At 33.4% G+C, this 27,157-nt stretch overlaps 1 protein-coding gene across 5 annotated transcripts in view; it reads left to right on the top strand.

Annotated features, from left to right (window-relative positions):
* The window catches only part of PCLO (piccolo presynaptic cytomatrix protein), a 375,574-nt gene that overhangs the window by 207,585 nt on the left and 140,832 nt on the right, over positions 1 to 27,157 (top strand). For 4 of the 5 annotated variants that reach the window (XM_046669722.1, XM_046669723.1, XM_046669725.1 and 1 more), the window contains exons 7-9: positions 9,225 to 11,400; positions 16,749 to 16,885; positions 22,868 to 22,958. In XM_046669722.1, coding sequence (XP_046525678.1) covers positions 9,225 to 11,400; positions 16,749 to 16,885; positions 22,868 to 22,958 — 2,404 coding nt within the window. Of the gene's footprint in view, positions 1 to 9,224; positions 11,401 to 16,748; positions 16,886 to 22,867; positions 22,959 to 23,676; positions 25,273 to 27,157 lie in introns of those variants that run through there. The other variant, XM_046669724.1, reaches the window with a different exon arrangement.

Genomic DNA, 27,157 nt, shown 5'->3' with positions numbered 1-27,157 from the left:
ATGAAATAATAAAATTCTAGACAGAGAAAAACTAAAAATGTAAGAACTTGAGTGGATATGCAGATTACTCTAGAAATGAAAGAGTATCTCTTAGTGACAGAGTAATAATAAACGAATTAATAAAAAGAATACTGGTCACCTTATGGAAGAGAGCTAGCCAAGGATCATATGTCTGATAACTATTTCAAACCCACGTGTAAGATGTAAATATTAAAAATGATAAATGAAAGCCCCAAAGGCAGTGTACAATCAGTCCTAACTTATGGTTCTACATCTGTCATTGGACTCTAATGAGTTCAGGAAGAACTAATCTTTCACTAAAATACTCTAAGTAGAACACTTTTCTGAGATTTGTCATGGAATATGAATATTCCTCTTGAACTCCATATATGTGTGCGATAGTTGAATAAAGCAGTCGCCAATCTGGGGAAAAAAAACCTACATATTGTTGCCATTATACTGAACTATATCAAAGGGCCGTATGAACAGAACATAGTTTGTTCCATTCATTGGAGTATAGCCTTCTGATTTAATGTTAGAAAAAAAGAGAAAAGGAAGGGAGAAAGGAAAATTGGAAAGAAGGAAAGAAGGGAGAGAGGGAGGAGGGAGAAATACATACACATACATACATACATACATACACACATACACACATACATACATACATACAAAAAATACCTTAAAAAACTTTTAAGAGGGCTTTCTAAAATAGTTTCTACAGATTTTAGGAAAGAAAAGAAATTAATCTCTTTGAGATGTTCTAGAAAATATAAGGCAATAAGTGTTGCACAGACTGACATCCCTAATGCTCCTGTCCAGTGAAGTAGAAACTAGTTTTCTGCTTGGCTGCTCAGCCCAAGAGCAATGACTTTCAGCAAGAAAACAAAACAAACTGGAACAAGAGATGCATTAAGGAAAAGCTTAAAGATGTCTGATGAAATATTGAGTGCAATTTTCACAATATTAATTGGAGAATGTTTTTGTCTGTACTATGAGACTTTGAGAAATACCTTATAAGTGTGACTTTTAAATATATTCTATTACTTTATTTTTATTCTCTTATTAATAGGGTCCTGTGATTTAGTTTCTCACTTTTTTCTTGCTACTAGAATATTAGAGGAATTAGAGAAAAACTACTTTTTAAAAATAATTTCAATTAAATTCACAAATGGTAAGTTTTTTCCCATGGCAGTAAAGATTCAAGACTGCTTATTGATAAAGGTGTCTATAATTTTTTGGTAGTTCAAAGACATTCTCATAGCAAGGATGATACTGCTTATTTAGTGTTTGAAGTCATGGAAATAGTTATTAAACTATTCCACAGTACTCTAGTTGAAGAAATTTGATAGCCTTATTTTGTATGTTCCAGGCACTGTGCCCTATTGCAATGCCTAATGGATTTTAAATGTTTTATCAGTATTTAAATTATTTTACCTTGAGTGGTATCATTTACAATTTCATTTTTCACTGGTCACTTCTCTGTTATCTATTATTTTTCTTGCACATTTTAAAGCAATAGAAATTCTTGAGTCCTTGCACTAAACATTTTGTATATTTTAGCTTCACGTGGGGATGGGGATGGCATGGAGGATGGAGGGATGGTGGTAAATAATGGGTCTATTTTGGGAACACATTATTAATAATACAGTGCATAGGATAGAATACTGAATATTTTTTATTCTACTATGATTTTGTCTCAAAACTGAAAGCTGTTGGTATTTGAGGGGAGACCCGTTGAAGGTGAATTAATGTTTTCATTGACATTTCAGGGAGTGAAACTCTGCTTCCAGTCAATTTACAAAGAAGGATGTATAAAGTCATATTTTCCAATTTTCATCCTTATATTTGCCTTACAACTTCATCATCATCTTCTACCCTAACTTCCCAAAGTTAAAGGAATATGCTAACCTATGTTCATATATTTTAAACAGCTGTCCTGTTTGGAGAGAAAAAAAATCCTAGACGTGTTAGCTACCTTCCTAATGCCAGAAAGACATAGATCTTTATAGATGACATTTATACCCTAAGAAGAATGAATGATCAGGTACAGAGCAGAAGTGAATAAAGTCAGAGAGCAGTATAATATGTATGAGTATTCTTTTTCTCACCAAGACAAAGACTTACTCTCATATTCAAAATAAATGCAAGCCTGGATGAGGAGCATTCAAATAGAGTGGGACAAATGACCCAGAGAGTAATTTCTGCTCTCCAGTTCTGTATATTATACTGCACAGTTAAAGGGGAAGTACCATGTCTTACTCATCATCACAATCTCAGTGTTTAGTACAGTGTACAACCTGTGAGTGTCTCTTTTTTGCTAAAAATGTTCTCAATTTTTTTAAATTTTCACATCAAATAAATCTTTTGATTTTTTTGTTGTTACTGTTCTAATTCTTTTTCTTAAATTATTTTTTAGATGGAAGAATTTCCTGATTTTACAGTTGAGCTTAGCTACTCAACTGATCTCCTTTTGTGATTCAGGTGTTTAATTTCTCAAACTGATTAACTGTCCTTTCCTCTTAAGGTTATGATCTCTTTTTAATTACATTCCATTGATCCTTCTTTGGAACTTAGAGTAACAGACAACTTTTAACAAAGAACTAGCATTTACATAATTTTTCAATCAGACTGGCAATTCCTTACCCTCTGATTTTTTTTAATAATTTTTTTTCTTTTCTTTCTTTTTTTTTTTTTTTGAGGAAGATTAGCCCTGAGCTAACATCTGCTGCCAATCCTCCTCTTTTTGCTGAGGAAGACTGGCCCTGAGCTAACATCCGTGCCCACCTTCCTCCACTTTGTATGTGGGACACCTACCATTGCATGGCTTGACAAACGGTGCCATGTCTGCACCCTGAATCCGAACCGGCGAACCCCAGGCTGCTGAAGCAGAACGCACGCACTTAACCACTGCAGCACCAGGCTGACCCCTCTGATTTTTTTTTAAGTTATTGCAGCTGTGGAAAATTTCCCAAGATTTTTATGAAGTTAGGCTAGAAAGATTAATCTTCTGTACTTAATGGACTAATTCTCATAGTTGGAGGCATCTATTTTTTTCTCCCTGTTCTCTAAGGAGACTATATTTTTAAAAACTTGGTTGAATATCTTTTGAATATTAGTTCATGTTAACCCAATAGGTAAGATTTATTCTGTCTAATAAAGGGATGACTTTTAGGATCATAAAAAAATTTATAAGAAGGCAAAATAATGTAATACATTTCTATTCTTATTAATTTGCTCAGATTGTTATCATAGCCTAGAATGTCTCTTTTTCTTTGGCCCTTTATCCCAAGAGTTCTCTTTTTCAAGGCAACATTCATGTTCCACTTCCTCTAAGAACCCTGCCTTTTCTATTCAGACTAAGGCACTGTGACATACAAATACCAGCATTCTCTTCATCCATGTATTAAATACAATAGATCAATGATCTCCTCCTGAGGACATCTTCTTGTATATGCTCCTACGTCAGTGGTTCTCAGTCAGTGACTGTTTTGCCTCCCTGTCTCCCCACAGGTATTTGATAATGCATAGGGATATTTTTAATTGACGTGACTGGGAGAGGATGTGCTGATGGTATCTAGTGAGAAGAGGCTACAGATGCCACTAAATATCCTACAATACACAAAACAGGGCTCCCCCAATATAGAGTCATCTGGTCAAAAATATCATTAGTGCCAAGGTTGAGAAACATATTAATCAATTGCGATTACTTACATTGATGCTGGACCATTAGTAGCCATGATCTTCATGCAGGTCCTTGACAAATTATATGACCGCTTTCTGTTTTATGGCCAAAACTATGTTGGTGATGATGTCATGGAACAGCATAAAATGCTTTGCTGAATCCCTGTGATATTGTATCTATCGTTTCTGTCTTATCTACATGAACTGGCACATTATCATTGAAGGAAATCAAATTGGGATGTCACAGTTTTTTCTTTGACAAAGCCATACTGATTGCTGCCCAGTACACTGCATTGCAAATCATTGCCAATGATTGCACATTTACAGTTTGATGGTTTGCCCTGGTATTTCGCATGGTATTGGAGTTAATTTTACCAGAATTTAATAACCAGTGTTGCCTTATCCATCTGTACAAAAAGAAAATGGTTGAGTGGAGATTTTAATATAGATACAGCTTTCAAGATGTTTGTTTGTTTTCTATACATTTTCCCTCTTTGTGTTTGCATAGAACACTCTCCGAGTGTGTTTCCACATCACAGGTATTAATGCATCACCAGGCCGGAATGAAACCAGATAATTCTTGGTGTTTATCTGAAAATTTGCATTTCATACTGTTCCCTCAACGTAGAAAATATTCTCCTCTGTAAGTCCCACCCATTCTTCAAGACCCAGGCCTTAGGTTTCAATCCATCTTCCCTTCCTCAGGCTGAAAGTAAACCCTTCTTATTGTGGATCCCAGTACACTCTGTTTATATACTGCTCTAATTCATTTTTTGACTTGTAATATAGATGATCTTTTAAGAGGTTATGTTTTTTCTAGAAAATTATATGACATTTTATCAAAGTATCTTATTTATCAATAAATCTATGTGGAGTTAAACTGTTTGGAAGTAAACCCACATGTCCATTATCTAAAAGTAAAGGGCCTTAATAAAAATCTTGCCCGCTTAACTGAAAGAACAAGCTTAAAAATCTAAGGTATTATCATGGTGAACATTGATTTCCAACAGCAGGCATGGCTTCCTATATTTATAAAATGGAAAATACATTCCTAAGTCTCTAACAGTACAATGGTTTGAAGTGTATCTCAGATATTGACAACAAGAGCTATTTAGCAAAAGACTGAAGTAGTTTCTTCATATAACAACCTAAAAAATATTCCTGATTTATGAGCTCTTTGAGAACAAGGTTTAAGTTCATTTTATCTTATGCCTCTTAGCTCTGTGCCTTTAGTAGCTAGAACAATGCATTTTAGAATTATACTTAGTCAGCAACTGCTGGAATAAATTAGTAAATTGAATTTTGACATATTATATATAGCAATCAATGAATAATTTTGGTATAGCATCTATTTTTAGCTTGTTCAACTTTTTGAAAAAAATAGTATCCTCCTTTTCTCATCCTTAGATTGAGCTTAGATTATTTTTGACAATGAGATAATGCGCATGCATATATTCAAAGTCTTTAGGATTGTGTGTACATGTATCTTAGCTATTGTTATTTTTATTAATAGCTTTGACACCTTCAAACAGGGGAAAATTCCTTTCCTTTGCCATATAAGATGCTTGGTATTATTAGACTCTCCTTAGAAGAATGTTGTTTACAATAACCTCGGACAGCAGAACTGATCCTGGAGTTTGTTTGTTTGTTTCCACAGTTGCCTCCTAGGCGCTGTCCTTGACGTTAGCTGTCCCCCTAGCCCTCCTGCAGCCTCCGCTCTAAGAGCTTTCTGTTCTTTCTCTTGGTCTGCTAGTTACACAGCTACTTTGAAATAGTTTAAATTTATATATACATTTATTTAGTACAATATGTTTTTTCAGATTAAGGGCACCAGATCTGTCTAAAAACAACTTTTACCAAGCTAGTTGTCAAGGAAAGTCTTAGAAAACACCACTATTTTTCTAGATTGATGTCGTCATTTTATACATCTCTTGATCTTTTCTAAGAACTTACATTGTTTTGTTTTGATTCACTGTTTTTGGGTTCTATACTCTTGTTTTACATTATATGGATGGGATTAAATCCATATAATGGAATTAAATACACAGTTTAGAAGTTATTCATGGTCTTAAAAGTCAGGGTTTTTTAAAATTATAAATTGGCAAAACATCTCTTCAAATTCTCTGTTATATTTCTTTCTCTCCTCTGGGATAATAACTAACGTAGACTCTTTACTTGTTTTAATTCATTTGCTCCTTAGCCAAACCAATAAAGTAAGAGTAGACATTAACTTCCTCTTACATATAAGGAAACTGAGGTCCAGGGAGTTTAAGCAACTTGCTGAAAGTCTCACATCTGGTAAAAGGCAGAGTCAGGAGTGAAACTCTGTACAGTCTGACCTGAGAGACCAGGCTTTCAATCACTGTGTTATGCTTCCTCTCATTCGGGAGGGTATGGCTGAGACTCTGACAAGTCTCCAACTTTGTGACTACTTCTATAGTCAGGGTAAAAGCTATTTTGTTACCAAGTAGAGAACAGCAAAGCTATTTCAATTCATGGAGACTGGTCAAGTAGGCTAAGTCAGGAAGTACCTAGGTTCTACCATCCAGCTTTGTCTCTTGTTTCCATGACTCACATCTGTGGCACACAAAACATTAGTTAATACAAGCCATGGATCATGAAAAATCTGTAACTGTAGCGGATAGTTAGAAATCCCCAAGCTGGAATACTCTTTAACCCAGGACTTTATGAAAAAAAATTTGAGTTTGACTAAGCCTGCTCTCTCAAGTGAGAACTATAAACTGTTAAACATAGAGTTAAATTAGGAAAAAGATTGCATACATATGAGCAATAAGTAATAAAAACTAATGTCAATTTCGATCTCACTTCATTAACCATTCCTCTTAATGCAATAGTCTTTTGTTTGGTTCCTCATAGTTTTATTTTTCCTGTGATTTCATATATACTCTCATTCCACTCAGTGAATCTGGGAAATTTACTTCTTGATTCAGAACCTTTAAACATAATCAAAAGTTTTTATTTTACTCTTTCTTCATTCTTTCATTCAAAAAATATGTGCATCCATTTAATGAATGCCTTCAGTATTTTTAAAAATTAATTTTCAAAATGTGTCCACCTCAGAAATTTCTTTTCATTCTATTTGCTCCATTCCATAGTTACCTTCTCTGTTTTGTGTGCTGTTTCTCTGCCCGAATCAGCATTTAGTGTTGCATTAATTGGTGGGTATTTTTAACTTCTTTTTGTGGGAAAGAGATTTCTTACTCTTAAATGTCTCCATATGATGCAATGCCATAACACATTCAGAGCAACACAATTAAACACCCTCCTTTTATCAAACCATTTCACAACCACAATCATATGGTATAGGTAAACATTTTAAATTTTAAAATTCTTATGCATATACCAGATCTACCAAATGCAAGTCAAGGAAAAAGAAACAGTAACTAATTTCAGCTTCCTATTGAACATCATTATATTCAGAGAATTGAAAAGGTTATTGTGGAAAAACTTTTTAAAAGCAGAAGACATATATCTATGTCAGTATTTTAGAAAATTGTTAAGAAAATGATTCTAAGATTTAAATTTTCACTTTATTACTATTTCACTATGGTCGGTTGATATTAAAAAGTATGACATAGGTATTCATTTTTTGCAAATAAACATTTTAAAAAGAGTTTGAATGTGAATTTATCAAAAATCTATAGTTTTCTGTTGAAATAAGGGGATTTTGCAAGGAAATAATATTTCATGGATGCTTACAATATGTACCAAATATTTTACACAGTTGTCTCATTTGATCTTCATAACAACTCTAGCACTTAATTGTGAGCATTAAATGAAGAGAATTGAGGGTGATGGAGAATAAATAATGTGCCAAACAGCTGCCTTTGGGGCTCCAATTCTTCATATCCCTGGAGATTTCTCTGTGGAGAGGATCAAGCTACAATTTAAAAATCACTCTACCATATTTCACATACTCAGAACATTAATTCATTGTGAATTTGCATTCAAATATTTTAATTTCAGAAATATACATAAACCTCAATTGATCTTTAGGATATTGCTATTGATTATGAATTCTATTAAAGAAACAATTAGCGAGGTTAAATAAAGGGAGCATAAAAATTATAGCAGAAAGTAAATAAAAAACACCAAGGAAATGAATTTGGAAATAATAAAAAGATGATGAAAGCACATGGTCTTAGACAAATATGATCTAATTAATTAAACATAATTTTCATACTTTCTATTATTTTTCTGCTCTCAATATTTGGTGATTAGGAAAGAGGAGAGAATTAAAGTCTGGATTATTAGTAAGAAAAAGAAAAAATAATTTTGTAAAAATATACAATTAGAAGGCAGAAGACGTTAGATCTAGTTGTGAATATGCTACTAAATGCTTGGGTAACTTTGAGGATATGAGTTTATTTTCACTATAAATAGTCAAAATGATCTCTCATGCCTTTTGGTATTCTAAAATTGTATGATTGTCAAGACCACTGATTTTTGAACGCAGGTTTATAACAAATTAACCAAGTGAAATGGAAAATACCTGACAACCCACCACCGAGATACTTTATCTGATTTTTCTGCAAAGATTTCAATGGATTTTTTTCCACTTTTTTGAGGAAGATTAGCTCTGTGCTAACATCTGCCACCAATCCTCCTCTGTTTGCTGAGGAAGATTGGCCCTGAGCTCACATCCGTGCCCATCTTCTACTTAACATGTGGGACACCTGCCACAGCATGGCTTGATAATCGGTTCCCTGGGATCCGAACCTTCAAACCCCGAGCCACTGAAGCGAACTTAACCGCTGCACCACCAAGCTGGCCCCTCAATGGGTTTTTATTGCAGTCAGTTCCTTTGGCTTCATGTAGAAGTTGCTAAAGCACTAAGCAGAAGCTAAAATTACTAAAGAATAATAAAGTTGAAAGAAAACATAAGACCCTAATAGTCGTGAAAATATTGAAAGATTAAATGAGAAATTACTTTATATTATTCTTTTTGGATGAGGAAAGACATTAAAGAATTTGAGGATTTCATTTCAAAATATTTCGTGATTGAAATAGGAATGACAGCCACTCCAGGGGGTAAAAGTAGGAATGGAAAGATAGAAGCAAACGATTGAACTTAACAGCACTATGTGAGCATCTTCAACAAATAGTAACTTAAATTTCAGAGAGTTAAAACAAATACTCTGGAAATATATTCAGTAAATAATCTTATATGTGTTCAATAGGATGGAAAATGAGTCTTTACAGTTCTCCTAAGAGTCTAACTAAAATATAAGCCTGCCTATCAATGAGTTCTGTGCTTGATTTCAAACTCACTTCTAATGTTACAGAAGTTATAATAATAAAGTATTTATTATAATAATTTACCAAAAAAGGAAAAATTATTTTTCAGTTATCTGCATTTCTGACTAATACTTGCAATTATATATAAAATTTTTATTTTACTACACTGTCACAGCTAAAACATATATGAAATTTTTATTTCAATGTTAAATTATGAAATTTTTTTTGATCTTTTATTTTTTTCCTTGATATTAAAGTATTATATTTTGTTTACTTAATTATAGACAAAAGGTTCTCAAACCATGACACCCTCTGGCACCCAGAAAAAAGTTAAGAGAACTCTTCCAAATCCACCTCCTGAGGAGACCTCCGCAGGAACTCAGTCGACATATAGCACAATGGGCACAGTCTCCAGGAGGAGGATCTGCAGAACCAACACAATGGCACGAGCGAAGATTCTCCAGGATATAGACAGAGAGCTTGATCTTGTGGAGAGGGAATCTGCAAAGCTTAGAAAAAAACAAGCAGAACTTGATGAGGAAGAAAAGGAGATTGATGCCAAGTTACGGTACCTGGAAATGGGGATTAACAGGAGGAAAGAGGCATTACTAAAGGAGAGAGAAAAGAGAGAGCGAGCTTACCTCCAGGGAGTAGCCGAGGATCGGGATTACATGTCTGACAGTGAGGTGAGCAGCACCAGACCAACCCGAATAGAAAGCCAGCATGGCATAGAGCGACCAAGAACTGCTCCCCAAACTGAATTCAGCCAGTTTATACCACCACAAACCCAAACAGAATCTCAACTAGTTCCTCCTACGAGTCCTTATACACAATACCAATACTCTTCCCCTGCCCCTCCTACCCAGTCACCTACCCCATACACCCAACAATCCCATTTTCAGCAACAAACTTTGTATCATCAGCAAGTTTCACCTTACCAGACTCAGCCAACATTCCAAGCTGTGGCAACAATGTCCTTCACACCTCAAGCTCAACCTCCACCAACTCCACAACCTTCTTATCAGTTACCATCACAGATGATGGTGATACAACAAAAGCCACGGCAAACTACGTTGTATTTGGAGCCCAAGATAACTTCAAACTATGAGGTGATTCGCAACCAACCACTGATGATAGCTCCTGTTTCTACTGATAATACGTATGCTGTTTCCCATCTTGGTAGTAAGTACAATAGCTTAGACTTGAGAATAGGATTGGAGGAAAGAAGTAGCATGGCAAGCAGTCCAATATCAAGCATATCTGCAGATTCTTTCTATGCAGATATAGACCATCATACTCCACGAAATTATGTCTTAATTGATGACATTGGAGAGATTACCAAAGAAACAGCAGCATTAAGCACTGCGTTTAGCTTTCATGAAAAGGATCTCTCAAAAACAGATCGTCTCCTTCGAACCACTGAAACACGTAGATCTCAAGAAGTGACAGATTTCCTAGCACCTTTGCAGACTTCCTCCAGATTGCATAGTTATGTGAAAGCAGAGGAAGACCCAATGGAGGATCCTTATGAGTTAAAACTTCTGAAACATCAGATTAAACAGGAATTCCGTAGAGGAGCAGAGAGCTTAGATCACCTTACTGGTCTTTCTCATTATTACCATGCCGATACTAGCTATAGGCATTTTCCAAAATCTGAAAAGTATAGCATTAGTAGACTCACACTTGAAAAACAAGCAGCTAAACAACTACCCGCAGCCATACTTTATCAAAAGCAGTCAAAACATAAGAAATCACTAATTGACCCTAAAATGTCAAAATTTTCACCTATTCAAGAAAGTAGAGACCTTGAACCTGATTATTCGAGCTATATGACTTCTAGCACTTCGTCTATTGGTGGCATTTCTTCCAGAGCAAGGCTTCTTCAAGATGATATCACTTTTGGCCTCAGAAAAAATATTACAGACCAACAAAAGTTTATGGGGTCATCTCTTGGCACTGGACTAGGCACCTTAGGAAGTACCATCCGGTCGGCTCTGCAGGAGGAAGCGGACAAGCCCTACGGTAGTGGCAGCAGGTCTAGACCTTCCTCTGTCTATGGGCTGGATTTATCAATTAAAAGAGACTCTTCCAGCTCTTCCCTGAGACTGAAAGCTCAAGAAGCTGAAGCTCTAGATGTTTCCTTTAGTCATGCATCCCCTTCTGGTAGAACTAAGCCTACCAGTTTGCCAATTAGCCAGAGTAGAGGAAGAATACCAATTGTGGCCCAGAATTCTGAAGAAGAAAGTCCACTCAGTCCTGTTGGCCAGCCAATGGGAATGGCCAGGGCTGCTGCTGGACCCCTGCCACCCATATCTGCAGACACCAGGGATCAGTTTGGATCAAGTCACTCATTGCCTGAAGTTCAGCAACACATGAGAGAAGAATCACGGACTCGAGGCTATGACCGTGACATAGCATTCATCATGGATGACTTCCAACATGCCATGTCAGACAGTGAAGGTAAATTGGGCCTCAAACTACCTAGTTACTCTCGAAACTCAAACTCTTACTTTTCTGCATGTTTAATTTTCCTTCTTCAAGGATATAGTCTACTTTTCTTGGTGCATCTTTTGCATGTTTATGTCAATTTTATTTCTTGTAAATGGAAATTTTATCTTGTATATAGATTTTGTAGCATGCTTTTCTTTATTTCCTTTTAGTTTATTTTATTGTTCTGTTTCTTGATTGCTTGATTAGTTTCGTGTCCACTTTTCCAAAACCATTATCAAAAAATTATGTCAATAAAATATGGTCATCCTTTAAATCCATAGTTGGAAAGTTTTTCATTGTATGTCTCTTTTATTTCTTAAAAAGCACTTTTAAAGTTATTCATCAGTTTCTTTCAGTTTGTGAAATTATTAAGGTTTAGAGATATTAAGTACTATTCTGCTAGACTTTGTAACAGAAAAGTATTTATGTCATTTTTGTGAGAACAGTGTTCACTAATTCCGAGAATGTTCTCTTTTTGAGAACTTTCAGATAAGTCCCTGATGTTAGTATAATATAGAATCTTATAGTTCTCCTTAAATAAAAGGTTCATATTTTCTCTCTCTCTCTATGAATATCATAATTGACAAGTTTGTACATTTTGCATGACATACTAGAATACTTAGCGCTAAATATGATGTTGACAATAAATAATCTTATCAGTATGTATGAAGTATTCTTTACATTTTGCTATTGAAAATTTGTACACTAATTTTGTGAATTTAGCTATTTGGACCTGAAGACCTCCTGGGCTGCCTGGTTAGCCTTTTCCGTGGCTTTGCTTTTGGCATCATGCCATTTTTTTGCTCTAAATTGTTTTGCTAGTTTTTCATATTGAACGAGTGATTTAAGCCAATACTTACTGTACATACTTAACTAAAAGAGGGTTTATGATATTTTTGTCTTTGTTGTTTAATCATGTAGAACCAGAAGGATTTTAGTAAGTTCTCTAGTCCAAGTCTGTTTTGAAGATGAGGGGGGAGTGGGCCAAGGATGTGGAGAGTGTCGCCCGTGCCAAGAGGACTCATGACTCTTGGGGTTTTTTTCTCCCCACTCTGTGGTTTGCGTTTGAATGTAGGTGTGGTTTGAGTCCTGGAAATAAAATATTTCTGATCAAATAAAAGCATTATTACTTCATACCTTTGGTGACTGAAAGCACTAAGCTGACATAACATCTCCCCTTGTAAATCTGACTTCTTCCCTGCGGACTCACAGGAAAATATGTTTTCATGAAAAAGATTTCCTTTCTGCTTCTGTATCTAGACACCACTATAATTTTAGAAGTTTAAATCTAGACTAAACTAAAGTAATCACTGGATCTGAAAGAGGAGAAACTGCTTTTCCTAGTGAAATTCCAACAGACTAGTCAGTTTCTGATTTGTTTTCTTTTCGATAGTCTATTGGATTGACCATTTTTATTGATAATTAGTTAATTAAATAAAGCACTCTGTATTTTTTTTTATTTAACCAATTGTTTGAGTGAATCTGCATAGTTAAACAAGAGTCATGATATTATGTGGAAACAGTCTTTAATTTTTCCTTTACTTTTTTTCACAATCCACATTTTACACACATTTTATATATATGAAATGACTAGCATAAGAATAAAAAGGCTCTTCAATAATCATTTTTCATAAAATAAATCAAGTTTTATAAAATAAAACAAAACCTAACAGATCTATGGCATATCTAAACACCTAAATGCTATTTGTACACGACGAGCTTGTATCTGGAGAGAATTTGACAAATGCATTTATTAATCACAGATGTTTTGTCAGCATGGTGCCAGACCTACCAATGTTTCTAGATATTCTAAAATGTGGCATTTATTTACATATAACCATATAAAAATAACCAAATGTTTTATTTTTCATTTATATGTTTGGATCATGGGTACTCATAGTCATCAAAGACTATATGAAAAGAATTGTTTTGATACAGTGGATGTTGAGACATCATGCAGCATACAAAATTATGAAATGTGTAAAGATAATATCAAGGAAGTAAACAAAATGAAATTTAGATGAAATTAAACAATTAAGCTGTGTTTAAAAGTTAAGCAAATTTAGTCATAAAAATCATGTTGATGTAGAATTAGACAAAAGACAGCTATAACACATTGAATTACGTATGTAATATTATGTGTGTGAATTGCAGTGATTATCTTTAAAAGATGTACGTTTTAAAATGTTATGTATTTTCTTTGCTTTTATGTCGCATAAACATACTGGTTTTCTTCTAGTAAGCAATGATCAACTTTTCTTTTGAAATCTTGGATTCCTTGAGTAATTAAGGGGAAAAGTAGAATATATTTTTCCCAATTACATAACTCATGACAATTATGAATTCATGAAATATTAGGGATTTTTAAATTAAATTTTTACCAAATATAGGCTATGTCTGTATTTGAATGACACCAGGTAACTTTGAAAAGTGTAACATTCCAGCAGGCTATTTAGTATCATGTAGACAAAGGAAATTTAACTAATTTCATCTTGTTTATTGTTTGCTTTCTCTAAATTTAATTGGACTCTAGGTCATAGACTATACGATGTTTTTCATATGTAGGTGAAATCTAGGTTAGACATAATTTACGTTGATTAACATTTGTGGCCATCGGCTTGAAGTCCACTGGTCGATGTCCATGCCTGATTAGTTGAATAAGTACACAGCAGGAGGCCTTTCCTCTGGAGCAGATTGGAGGGAAGCTAAGCTAGAAACTGTCAAGTTATATTTATTTCTATAACCATAAATATTTTGTTGAAAACATTCTTTCAAAGAATATTCTATGGGGAAAAAAGCTTCAGTATATATAGTCTTTTTTTTAAAAAAAAATATTTGACCAATAGTTGATACTGCATAGAATTAAACTATTCATGTAACTGTTGCTTGTGTATAATTCTAGACCCAAAAATAGCTTGCTTAGATTTTACATTTAAGAATTTAAGGAAATATTATCAGTTTAAAAAAGGGAAATGTTAATCTCCAGCAAATTCTTTAAACTACTTTGGAAATGTTATTATTATTATTATAAAATTTAATTTTTAAAGTGCAGATGTACCTTGGCAGATCAGACAGTTTCAGCTATAAAAAATTAGTGTTTATGTACAACTTGCTGTAAATGATGAGGTCAGAATCCAGTAAAAAAACAGATTCATTCAATCTGGTTCTCTTGGTTAATCTGTAAATTCCTCTTCAAAAAATGGTATAGGTCCTAATTTAATCATTTGAAGAGTTACAAGAAATAATGGACAATCAAAGTATATAATCAGAATTGGAAATAAACTGACAAAATTTGAATCAGGTTGAGATTCTGCCTTACTTGTATAGACACAGCCAAGGAAACATGTTTTAAAGGACTGTATTTCAAATGAATTAGCAAAGTTATATATTCAAGTGAAATCATGTACTATGTTATCCAAGATACGCATTTATTAAAATTAGTATAGATTATGTTTTTCCTTTTCATGAGAAAGATATAATAAAGGTATATAAAAAGTAAGAAAAATATTGTTAGTTTGATTGGGGATAATCTAATAAGTTCTTAGAGACTGTTGATCAAATAATGGGTTTGTTTTGTATGTATTTATCAAATTTCGATCACATTAAATATTTTTTCATAAATTAGTCACTTGGTGTCATTAAAACTACGAAAAGCCATAATAAATAGCAAGTGGGTTGTGAGAAAAGATTGTGTAAGTACTAATGAGGTTCAAGGGACAAATTAATATTTATTTTAAAATGTGCTTATCGTAATGAGGACATTTAACTTCTTTCTCTAGTTGATGACTAATTTTTCTGTGTTTCATTCATTTCCCAAATATTTATTGAATGTTGTGGTGTTTGCAATTCATTGTTTTTAGTGTTGAGGGGAGAAAAAAACAAGATATAAGCCTTGCCTTCGGGCAGCTTAGAGTCTAGTAGGGGAGATCAGACCAGTACATTTGCAACCATAAACCACGTAAGTACTATATTTCCTCAAATCTAAGACTTACTAAATTATGACACACCATCTATCATTCTGTATTTATTGGAGGAAAATGCTGCAGTTAATGAGCAGCACTGACCAAGATCACAGGAGGTGTAGAGGTGAGTAGTGGTGTACATGCTGTGGGTTTGCCAGCCCTGCTGGTAAAGAAATAATGGAAATTGCCTGGGAAAAAAGTCTGGGGAAAAATTTTTGGAAAAGAAGACAAAGTTGTAGACAGAAAAAGAAGACTGTAGTGAGATAGAGAGAACTCAATAGTGTGGTACTGTAGAAGCTAGAGTTTCAGAAAAGCATAGGTTGATAGCATCAACACATCTTCCGTTGTGAGCACTTGAGAAGGGCTGCTCCATCTGCCATTTAGGAAACAACACTGTTCTTCCAGAGACTATTAATTGGGGATCCTTTTACAGAGAATAAAACTTTACATAGATTCAAATTCTATATGTTAGGTAAAATAGAATTTTTGGTCACTAAATAATAGCTTTAAAAGACGTTGGAAGTACGCAGAACTGAATGGGACCAAAAATTTGAAATAATAATCACGTACTTAAATAAGGTTGCATTTTCAAAAAAGTATTTTAAGATGTCAAGTTTTGTCACATTATAATTACAAAAAGTAGTCAGTCATCGCTTCAGTCTAATTCCTAAATCTGTGATCTCACAAAAAATTGCTTAATTTTTAATAAGAAATTCTAATAGTTATATTTTTAATATTAGGTTACCAGTTGATTATGACATACATGTTCCTAGCAATAATACCTGGGATCCTCGTAGAAATAAATGTTTCCATTTATTTATGAGTGTCATTGAAATGTCATGTTTTCAAAAAATACTCACTTGGTGTTCAAAACCAGCAGCCATATATTAGTACTGGGTTGATATGATAGTGGGGAGGTGACAGAATCTTCCATACCCAAGGAATACATTTTCCATAGATTTTAGTGTTGGATGGTGGGTGTTGGGGATTGGTGAGCAAGTGGGAACTAATGAATTGAGGTTGAATAGAGTGACTTCTGAGGGATATTCACTTGTTCATTTATTTATTCAATCACTATCTAAATTTCTTTTTCTCCTGATTTAAAATTTAATTTTGTTTTATTTTGCTCTGAGGGGTTGAACAGTTGTGTACATCATTTCTTCTAGGTTATTCCATTGTACAAAATTTTTAAGATAATATTGGAAATGATTTTTCACATCTTATTGGGAGTTGTGTTTGAAATGCATGAATGGGTAGCAAGCCTGGAATACATTTCTACTTCAGAACATCCACTGCCCTCTGTCATCTTCATTAGTTGGTTGGTTGCAATGTTTGATATTTCCTTGATCTCCAAAGCCTATCACCTGCGTCGTGAAGAAACAGATTGGTTTGACAAACCCAGGGATTCTTGTTTGGAAAATGGACATGGTCTGGATCGAAAACTGCCAGAAAGATTGGTCCACTCTAGACCGCTCAGTCAACATCAAGAGCAAGTAAGTGCTATATTGAGCAATCTCTTTTAGATTTACCAAAAAGAAAGAAAGAAAGTTCACCCTAGAACAGTCTCAATTATCCTAGAATTCATGGAACTTTTGTCAATCAAGTTCACAAATGATTTTTTTTTCAGTAACTTAAAGTAGTGAGTACCTTACTGCATCAGCCATGACTGATTAACATTACAGCATAGCTGTGATGCTTCCACCAGGCAATTTAAGAGATTCATTCCTCCAACAGATAATTGTGTGTAAAACATACCCAACACTGCTATACAAGGAGAATACATGAAGCTCCTGAAGAGCTTACAGAATATTGGATGAAACAAATATGGGTAATATTAATGCTTTCTAATAGCAATATATTTGAGCGTTAAGAAATAGCAAATAAGAGGATGACCAAACCAAGTCAGCTGGGGACAGGGAAGCCTTCGTATCGGGGAGAAGGGAGCTGATATTTTAGAGCCTTTGATTTGGAAATGTTAGTTGGTTTTGCATTCACTTTTGGATTTTATCTTCAGAACAACTCAAAATAGACATTATTAATTAATATATATTTATAGATGAAGACACTGAAACGTAGAAGTACATTTCACAGTTAGACAAATATGATACTAAAATTCATGATCTTATTCACTTTAGAAAAAATGATGTTTGAATTGAATTTTGCAATATTTGTGGGAGGTTAACAGTTGGATAAATTGCGAGAGATTCCTCTAGCAACCCAAGTGTCCTTAAATCGATTGTCTTAAGGGATCGGATATTTGCACGCTGTGAACTCATGATCATTAAAGCAGCCTCAAAACACATAGCTGACTTATTTCACATACATTAACTGCTAAATCATCCTGTCCGATTAGTGATTCATTGATATAGACGGCAATTACATTTCAAACAACAAAGAAGAACCATATGAACTTACTATAATTAAACTCAGTGTTTGTCACATTAGGTATAAAGGAAAAGACTTTTGCATATACAAGTACTGTAAAAGATAATATCTATACTCTCAGATTTGATTTCTTCCTAAGCAATTTCAGTTTTCATTGCCAAATTTCTATCTGTTAAATAGAATTTCCTTTTCTCACAATTTCATTTTTTGTTTTTCTGTATACTATCATATTTTCCAGAAATCTTAGCATTCTTCTCTGTATAATGTATAGTCTTTCTTTAGTTTTTGATATCTTTAATAAATTTTTCATTTAGGATTGTTTACCTCCAAACATATGTCAATATATCTCCATTTCTTTGTACTTCACTTTAATGCATCAGACTATTATACTTTTCTTAGCTTTCTTGTTATTCTTTAAAATTGTATCTATAGTTGTATTTCAATCTCATCAATTAGATCTGACTGGGGAGTAAGAAAATTAAAAAATCATTATGAACATGTTTAAAAATTTTAAATTGCCTCCTTTTATCTAATTACTAAAAAAATAAATTTGTCAGCCGCAAATAACTTCCTTGAATGTATTTTAATTACAAAAATCTCTCTTTAATGACTTACTTAACATTATATCTTACTCATCTCATTTGTTTCTCTGAAGTTTAGTATTTCCCACAAACCTAGATCAAGTCAATGAAAACACAAATCCTTTAAAGAAATCCTAATAAGATGAAATCTATAACCTAGAGATCTAAAAAAAAATAACTTTCATAGAGTTACTTTTCAACACTACCATTTCCATGGATATTCAGAATAGTCTCGCTCAGCTAGTTTATCTAACTAATATTCTTTCAGGATACATTTTAAAGTAATCTATGTCCACCTCAAAAAATATTTTCTAAAATTCTATTTACTGTATGTAGATGAAATAATATCCCTAATGACATTTTTTTGTTCCTAACTTTCTGTTACATCTACAGATTTATGGTTTTCATCAACTGAAAACATAGCACCATCACGTTTAATATATATAGAGAGAGAGACCAATATAATGCCAAAATTAAGCAGAGGGTATATCTGAGAATCATTTAAAGAATTTCTTGCATGTTTTATAAAGTAGAAAATGTAAGAATTCTTGTTAAAATTACATATGGGTAAATGTAATACAGTAATATATATTTTCTTGCTAGAAGTTATTTTTTACATTTTTATTTTGATATCTAACACAAAAAACTACATATACTCTTATCAAAACTGCAAATATATAGAATTATAAACTAGTTATAAGGTGAGTAGCCATATAACGCCACACAATCCAAGAAAGGGAATATTGCCTGCCCCCAGAAACCCCCGGGGTCCTTTCAGATTTTAAACTTCAACCTCTCCCAAACAAAGTAACAAATACACTGGCTTTTGTGACAATAGTTTCTTTGTTTTTCTTTAAGGTTTTTTCTAAACAGAAGCTACATAGAAGACAATATATGCTTTAGTAACATTTATGTAAAGTTCAAAATTCATGCTTTTTTGCATTAATATTTATCTTCAAATGCTTTCTTATTAACTCATCATACTGTATTTTGGTCTAGAGAGAATAGCAAAATGGCATTCTTGTTTTATTCACTTCTTTGCATCTCTAATCTTAAAAAGGTAGTATCGGGCTCTTGGAAGCAATAAACCCAAATGCTTTCATTTGGAAACTTATGTATAACAAGAATTTACACACATAAAATGCTCTGGAGGCAAAAGTAATAAAACTAAATTGACTAATGCAAACTGTAATTTATCTGTTTCTAAAAATATTTTATGTGCATCATACATTAGATAGAATATATCTGAAATTTTTATTAGACTCAAAATCACATTAACTATAAAAATAAACCAAATCTGCAAATCCATATTTGTTTCCTTTCAAATATTTGTGATGTTTAACCTCTGCACTATTCAGTGGAAATTGAGCTCTGCTTTGTAAATTGAGCAGGTCACCTAATTCCCCCGCCCCCTTTTTAAACTTTTCTTCATGACTTCATCTATAAATAGGGCTAATACCCTTCACAAGGTGGTTACAAAGGTCAGCACTTCTTGACTAGTACAAAATGTCTCCACGCTCTACACTAATGCCTACACGTTCTGCAATTCCCAAGCAACTGTTATATTGAGGCACATTAAGCTCCTCTGAAAGAACCACTCTCTTTATTCTGGGCCTTTGAATGTGTTGCTTTCTCTCCCTGAAAACTTTTCCTCCTCTCTTCTCTTAGCTAACCCTACTGATCATTCAGGTCTCCAGGTACATGTCCCATCTTGCAAGAAGACTTCCCTGGCACTGCCACCACCACCTCCCCACAAATCTGGGACACATGTTCTTCCTTTGTGCTCCATGTGTTATGTCTTGGGCTGTGAGCTCCTAGATAGCAGGAGCTCTCTAGTCTATCCACCATGTGTTATATACAGCACCTAGTACAGTGCTTGGAATGCAGAAAGGCACTCTCTACCTTGCAGCTAGCATGCATGTTATTTAAGTGAGGGAAAGGATGAATGTCTGTATAAATAAAATATATATTAACACAAGAGAATATATCATAAGTATGAAGGCTCAATTCATGAAAATAATTCCTTCTGAAATATTTGTGGGTAGAGAAGAGAGAGAATTCTTTTTCTGGGAGGCATGCAGGTGATAGTTCCATCAATGCAGAATCACCAAAAGACAATGGTATCAGAAACCCGGCTCTTGGGGAGAGGTATAGGGCACACTTGACATCAGTCCTGCCCTCTGGCGCTGCTCCTACCCTTACTTGGCAGAAGCAACACCTACCCTGAAACTCCATGTGCTGGACGACTTTCTCAACATTCACCTGCAATGGTTAGGAAAAAGCCAAGATCCCACTAGTTCATACATGGGAGACAGATACCCCTGCTTTCTATAGACTCTTGGTCACATTGATTATAATTATGGCAGTTCAATGCTTTTTATTTATTAAGTGAATTCATTAAGCTGGTTGTAGACAGTTGCTGAAACTACAAGAGATTCTATGAGATGCTCTGAAAGCAACATTCGTGGAGATGAAGATGCTTGACATCCCTTCTACTAATATCATAGGTACAAATTAAAAGGTGATACTGGCTAGCTGATAAAACTCTGATGAAAAATTTGGAAAGTCTGATTACCCTTCTAGACTGTGCAATAGATGTACTGTGAGATTACATCAATTTCTCCATAGTCTGGAGAATTGGGAAGAATAGCAGAAGTCAAAATTATATTTTCTTAGTTTATTTTTGGCCAGGTCTTTTAAAAATCATTGTTAAATAATACATGAAATTAGAAGATGTTTGAAATAAAATTAAATAAGATCCACTCATTTTAATGAAGTAACCACAGTACCAAAGCAAAGTTCAGTTATATATAACAGTTGTAGAATTTTCAGTGCACACAGTTAAATTTTTAGGAAAAAATAAAAATCTTTAAATACAGATTAAGGGAGGGAGGGAAGAGAGAAGGAAAGGAAAAAGGAATACAGAAGAAGAAGAAGAGGGGAGGGCAGAGGAGGAAAATTAAGAGAGAGAAGGGAAGGAGAGAGACAGATCAGGAGGCAAGTGGAGAGGAGAGAAGGAAATGTATACTTTTATTGTGGATAGAAATAAGATTTTCAGTGGTTTACAAAGTTAGCATTAGTCTGAATTATCCAGCTTCACTGATTATTGTGAGCATAATATTTTTATAATCTTGCAAACAATATTTTAGTTTTACTTTGCAGCCTTCGTATATTATTCCTGACAACAGGATCCTGCTGTTGTTTGGGGAGTGTTTTCTCTTCAACAGAGGCCTGATGCAGCTTAATCTTTTCCGAAGTTAGAATAAAAACTAAAGGCTATCATTTAAGCTTACATTTTTTTAATATATATTTTAGTTTTAATATCCAAAATTCTAACAGTTTTACAGCTGAGTTTACAAAGGCACATTAAGACCACACAAGTGTTCCAAGGAATCTTTCTTCACAAAATGTACATTTCTTTGGTTCTAAATTATATTTAATATTTTGGTTTAGTATTCCCATACGTTTCTTAAACATTGAAATAGGTAGTATTGAATGTATCTTTACTAAACTGTGTTTCATTTGTAATTTTAGTCCAAATTTTTCCTAAGATGACAGATACAAGATTCCATACTAATAAACTCCTATTAATATAGATATGAATATATTACGTTTCTATCTTTATTTCACAAATCTCTTTTGAAAGCAAAGTTCCATAAAATATAAAGCACAAGTTTGGATTCACTAATTTATTTTTGTTTCAGATCTCTTTTTGCCAGGTGGAAACAGAGGTAATGCAGTCTAAAGTATTCTCATGTTCAAGTCTCAGTAATGAGAATTGAAATCATAGACTTGCAACAATAGCTTTAAGCGTTGCTTCTTCTACCCGAAGGAACGTCAACAGTAAATGAGAAATAATGCCATCAATAACACATACTTTGCATACAAAAAAGGGTCCAGAAAGTATTAGAATGAGCCAAGTTTTTATTTATTTATAGAACATTAGTCTCAGCATCCAGTGTACATTGAAATTTCTAGTAGATGTGCTCAGCAAAAGCACAATTCTGCAATAAAACCAAAGCAACACAAGTACAGAGCACTCCTAGCATAGTGATAGACAGGTGACGGAGAAGATCCTCTCTGGCTTTTCTCCCCTCGCAGCGCTTAATTGCTGAAAATTAACCCTACCTTTCCATTTCTAGGCTGTCCAGGGCAAAATCAGCCCTGTCAGTTTTTCGTATACGTTCTCTATCTTCTTTCGTCACTATTGACTATGTACTACTGATGTAACAGTCATCCTTTTCGACCTGTACATGTGCTCATTGAGTTCCTGAAGACAACAAATCAGTTTGCAAGAGAAATTGGTTATAAATGTGAAGACTGTAATGAACTCAGAAGCCAATAATATCATTATATAGTGGAAGAGGCTTACAGTGTCATCATTTAAGAATTTTCTAAGACTTTTTCATTGATTGAATCAATCTGCTTTTTTTAAAAAAAACGTAAGTCTGTATATTGCATTTTAAATGTCTTTAACATTGCTTTTTCACCTTATCACATGTATGTCAGATTATACAGATGAACGGGAAGACTGTGCACTACATCTTTCCTCATGCAAGGATAAAAATAACGAGAGACTCTAAGGATCACACAGTTTCAGGTAAAGGAAATCAAATAATCTAGTCCTTTTTATTTTAATGTTGGATTGAAATATGTATTTGGATTTCAGTTTAGATGAATCATTAAATTTTAGAAAACACCATCTTTTTATGTCAAAAATTTTGTTTTGGAAAATTTCAAAAAGTAAGCAGGCTATACATTTGAACACAAAAGACAACAATGGCATGATGATTAATATGACAAATTACTAGATGGTGCATATTTAGATCATTTTTTTCATTGACTACATTTTTTAAAATGTACATGGCATTACAAAGCTCCATAATTATTGCTCTATTGAGTAATATGGTTGCTGGTTTTAGCACTATAAAACATTCTTACACAGGAAGTAAAAAACTATATTGGATCCTTCTAAGGAATAAATTCCCCTGTACCTGTCAATTTGAACATTATCAATTATGCTGAATTTTTGTTTGTTTGGTTATTTGTGTCCTATGAACCAAAGCTTATGATGGAATTTTTAAACTTTGTATTTTGAAATAATTTTAGACTTGCAGAAAATTTTGGACTCCTAGAAAAGAATGCATTCAGTTCTTTTGCCCACCCTTTGCCCAATTCCTCTAATGTTAACATCTATCTAACCACAATAAGGTGGTCAAAACCAGGAAGTTAACATTGATAAAATACTATTAAAACATCTGCAAGCCTTATCTAAATTTTGAGTTTTCCCACTAACACACTAAATTTTTTTTTTCTAGTCCAGGATCCAATCCAGACCTCACGTTGCATTTGGTTGTCATGCCTCCTTCGTCTCCTCCAATCTGATAGTTTCTCTTCCTTTGTCATCATGACTTTGATGTTTTTGAAAGATAATGGAATTTTTATATTTAAATCTGAGAGAGAAAATATGTTTTGTCAAATTAGTGAATTTTTAAAGTATGAATAGTACCTATATTCTCACTCAAGTATATTCTTTGTGTTTCATAGACACTGTACATCAACAGAAAATACTCATAAATATATATTCATATATTTGGGAATATGTATAGGTGGTATACCTAACATAGTATATGTACTGGAGAGGTTTTTTTTTAAGGACTGATATAACAAAGAACACAAAGAGGTATTTCTTCAGTATCCTTGCTATTTTTCCTTGTAGATTTTAGACCATGGAACATGTGGAGTGGAACAGGTTTTGCTTTGAGCAATTTTCCTCTCTTTATTTTCGTAAAGAATTAATCCATTAGGAGTCTAATGTTGTTGTTTTCCTTTCAAGATTGGGTAATTTTTTTTCTGCCAGAGACAGATAATTGAAACTTTCATAGTTTTATTCCATGCAGACTGTATTTTAAGTATTGATGAAAATTCCAGGGGTGAATCTTAAGACCCAAGGACTCCTTTTGTAGAAATATTTACCTGCTGCAAAGTATTTCAGTTCCCTCCAGTTCATAAAACAAAACAAGATAATATTTTCTAGCAATGCCAAAATTATTATTTCATAATCTATAACATAAATCTTCAGACCATTTTTACTAAATCATCAGGACTCTATATCAGTGTATCTATTTTCTCTCTGTATTATTATTTTTTTACCACATTAAAGTAATTATTCCTTCAGCCTTATTATTTGTTTTGCAATTCATTATTTTAATTTGTTTTCTTTTACCACAATTAATAAAAAAGTTTTAAAATGTAACAATAACAAATAAGAGCTATTGCTTTCTTGTTTTAAATATTCTATTCTGAAAACTAAATTCAATTTCCTCTGTATATAGATTTTGCAGGATGAGAAACGAGGATTGTAGTTTTGAGCAATAAATTTACTAGTAGTGTACTATATCATCGCTCTGCATGCCCCTCTTTCTTTTGATATTTGCATAAAATAATAGTAAAAATATTTTCCCTGTTATATTTTCCCTGCGTAGATTACTGCTGAATATATTGTCCATGTGTCCTTTGCTAGCATGAACTCATACTAAATGAAATGTTTTGAAACAATTTTTATTGTTTTCACATAAGTCTTCAGTCCCTCAAAGGGACCTAAACACATGTAAATGGAAGGCTAGAGCCAGAAATGACAATGTTTGGAAAACAGTGTCTAGAAGTTCTAATCTAGTGGCAGGCAAACTCTGGCACAGAGCATTTGCAGTCCTGCCTAGTCTTTATGTCATTTGCTGCTTAACCAAAAGCCTAGTCTGATTGACTAAATATTTGGTGATATTAAGGATTTGCAATTATTTTTTAACTGTGATTACCATTTTTTGTTTATATTTTTAATGAAAATTAAGAGTATCTCTTTTAGAGATGCATACTAAAATATTTACAGATGAAATAATATCTTGTCTGGGGTTTTGCTTCAAAATTAGCTGTATGGAGAATAGTGAAGAAATAGATGAAGCAAAATTGATTATGATTTGATAATCATTGGAGATGGAAGATTAACTACACTCGGTTTTAGTATAGTCTTGTCACTACTTTTTTATGTGTATGAAATTTTCCATAATAAAAAATTTTTAAATTCCTGTTTGTTTCTCATGTTTAGAGAAAAAGAACAGTGTCCAGTAGCTTTATCAATAGTGAGAAAACTATCTAAGGTAATAATTTAACTGCCTTTGTAAAACAAGGTAAGGATGTAAGTAAGGAAGGAGTGAAGAATAAAATGTAGTCTATCTACTCTCCCAACATTGGGGGAAATGGCTATTAGCGAATTTTCACTTTGGTTATATAAACCTACTGAAAGTAGAAATACTGTGTATCTTTTATTAAATTTTAATAAACCATTCTAACTGGGTGTATCATTAAAATATTTTATTAGAATTATGTAAAATGAGCACACCTCACAAAAAGAGAAAAGTATATTTTCATTTATTGGAAGCAAAAATAATTTCAAAATGGGAGACAGGACTAGAAAGTAGATTTTTATTGTTTCTCCTGTGTGGTCTCAAAGGATGAGCAGGGAACCCTCAGGATTCCGAAGATTCTTGCAGAGGTCCACAAGGTCAGAACTATTTTCAAAGTAATGCTAAGGCAGCATTTGCTTTTTGCACTCTCATTTTCTTATGAATATACAGTAGAGTTTTTCAGAGGTTACGTGATGTGTGACATCACAACAGATTGTATACAGGGCACATATGAGAATTAAGCTGTCTTCTATGTAGCTCAATATTAAGCAGATTTACAAAGTAAAACAATGCCACCCTTCTCATGTGTTTTATTTATAAAATAAAGCCATGTTTTAGTTTAAAAATGTGATTTATTTTAACATGGAATGAGTTTATTTTAAATTCATTAATAAACAAATATTTTAAATTCTCAGTTTTAATTTATAATATAGAAAATATACATAGCTAAAATCCATGTAAACAAAACCTCTTTGAAGTCCTCAATAGTATTAAAGAGTATAAATGGCTCATTAAAACCAAAGTGTTTGAGAACCACTGTTCTAAGAATATTTATAAAGAAGGTTAAAAACAATTATAAAGAAGCTTGTTTTCTTCCTGTAGAAAAACTTACATAACATAAAATATATTTTATAACTTTTTAGAACTCATATTGGATATATTTTTAATTTTTTACTCATTAATACTCATAAATTGAATACCCATAATATGATTTACATTGTGTTGGTGGGTAGATTAATAGAATGAATACAAAAAATATTGATCTACAACTTACTCATAATTTAGTAGAATAATCTGAAATATAAGTAATTATTACAATAAAATTTTAGGAACAATTGAGACAAAGCTGAGGAATTTACAAAACTTTATCGTTCATGCCCATGTGTATGTATGTATAAGTATGTACACACATATACATACGCACCATTTTTTGCTTTTTGGTGAGGAAGTTTGGCCCTGAGCTAACATCTGTACCAGTCTTCCTCTATTTTGTAGTGGGATGCCACCACAGCATGGCTTTCATGAGCAGTGTGTAGGTCCATGCCTGAGATCCAAACCCACGAATTCCAGTCACTGAAGCAGAGCACACAAACTTAATCACTATGCCACCAGGCTGGCCTCCATATGCACCATTATTTATATTTTTGTGATGTATGCAGAGAGAAATATATGTGGAGAGAAATACGTACAATCTTCTATTAAATAGTCCAGATTTTTAGAAAATAGATTCCTTAACGTTTAACTGTAAACTTCAAAGATGTGTTTATAGGTGCTGATCAACAACTGTATCATGGAACAAGACAAGGATGACCACTTTCGCCACTCTTATTCAACATAG

The sequence above is a fragment of the Equus quagga genome, chromosome 8 (genome assembly GCF_021613505.1).
Source record: "Equus quagga isolate Etosha38 chromosome 8, UCLA_HA_Equagga_1.0, whole genome shotgun sequence".
NCBI classification, from domain to species: Eukaryota; Metazoa; Chordata; class Mammalia; order Perissodactyla; family Equidae; genus Equus; species Equus quagga.
This window is presented reverse-complemented; position numbering and strand designations above follow the sequence as displayed.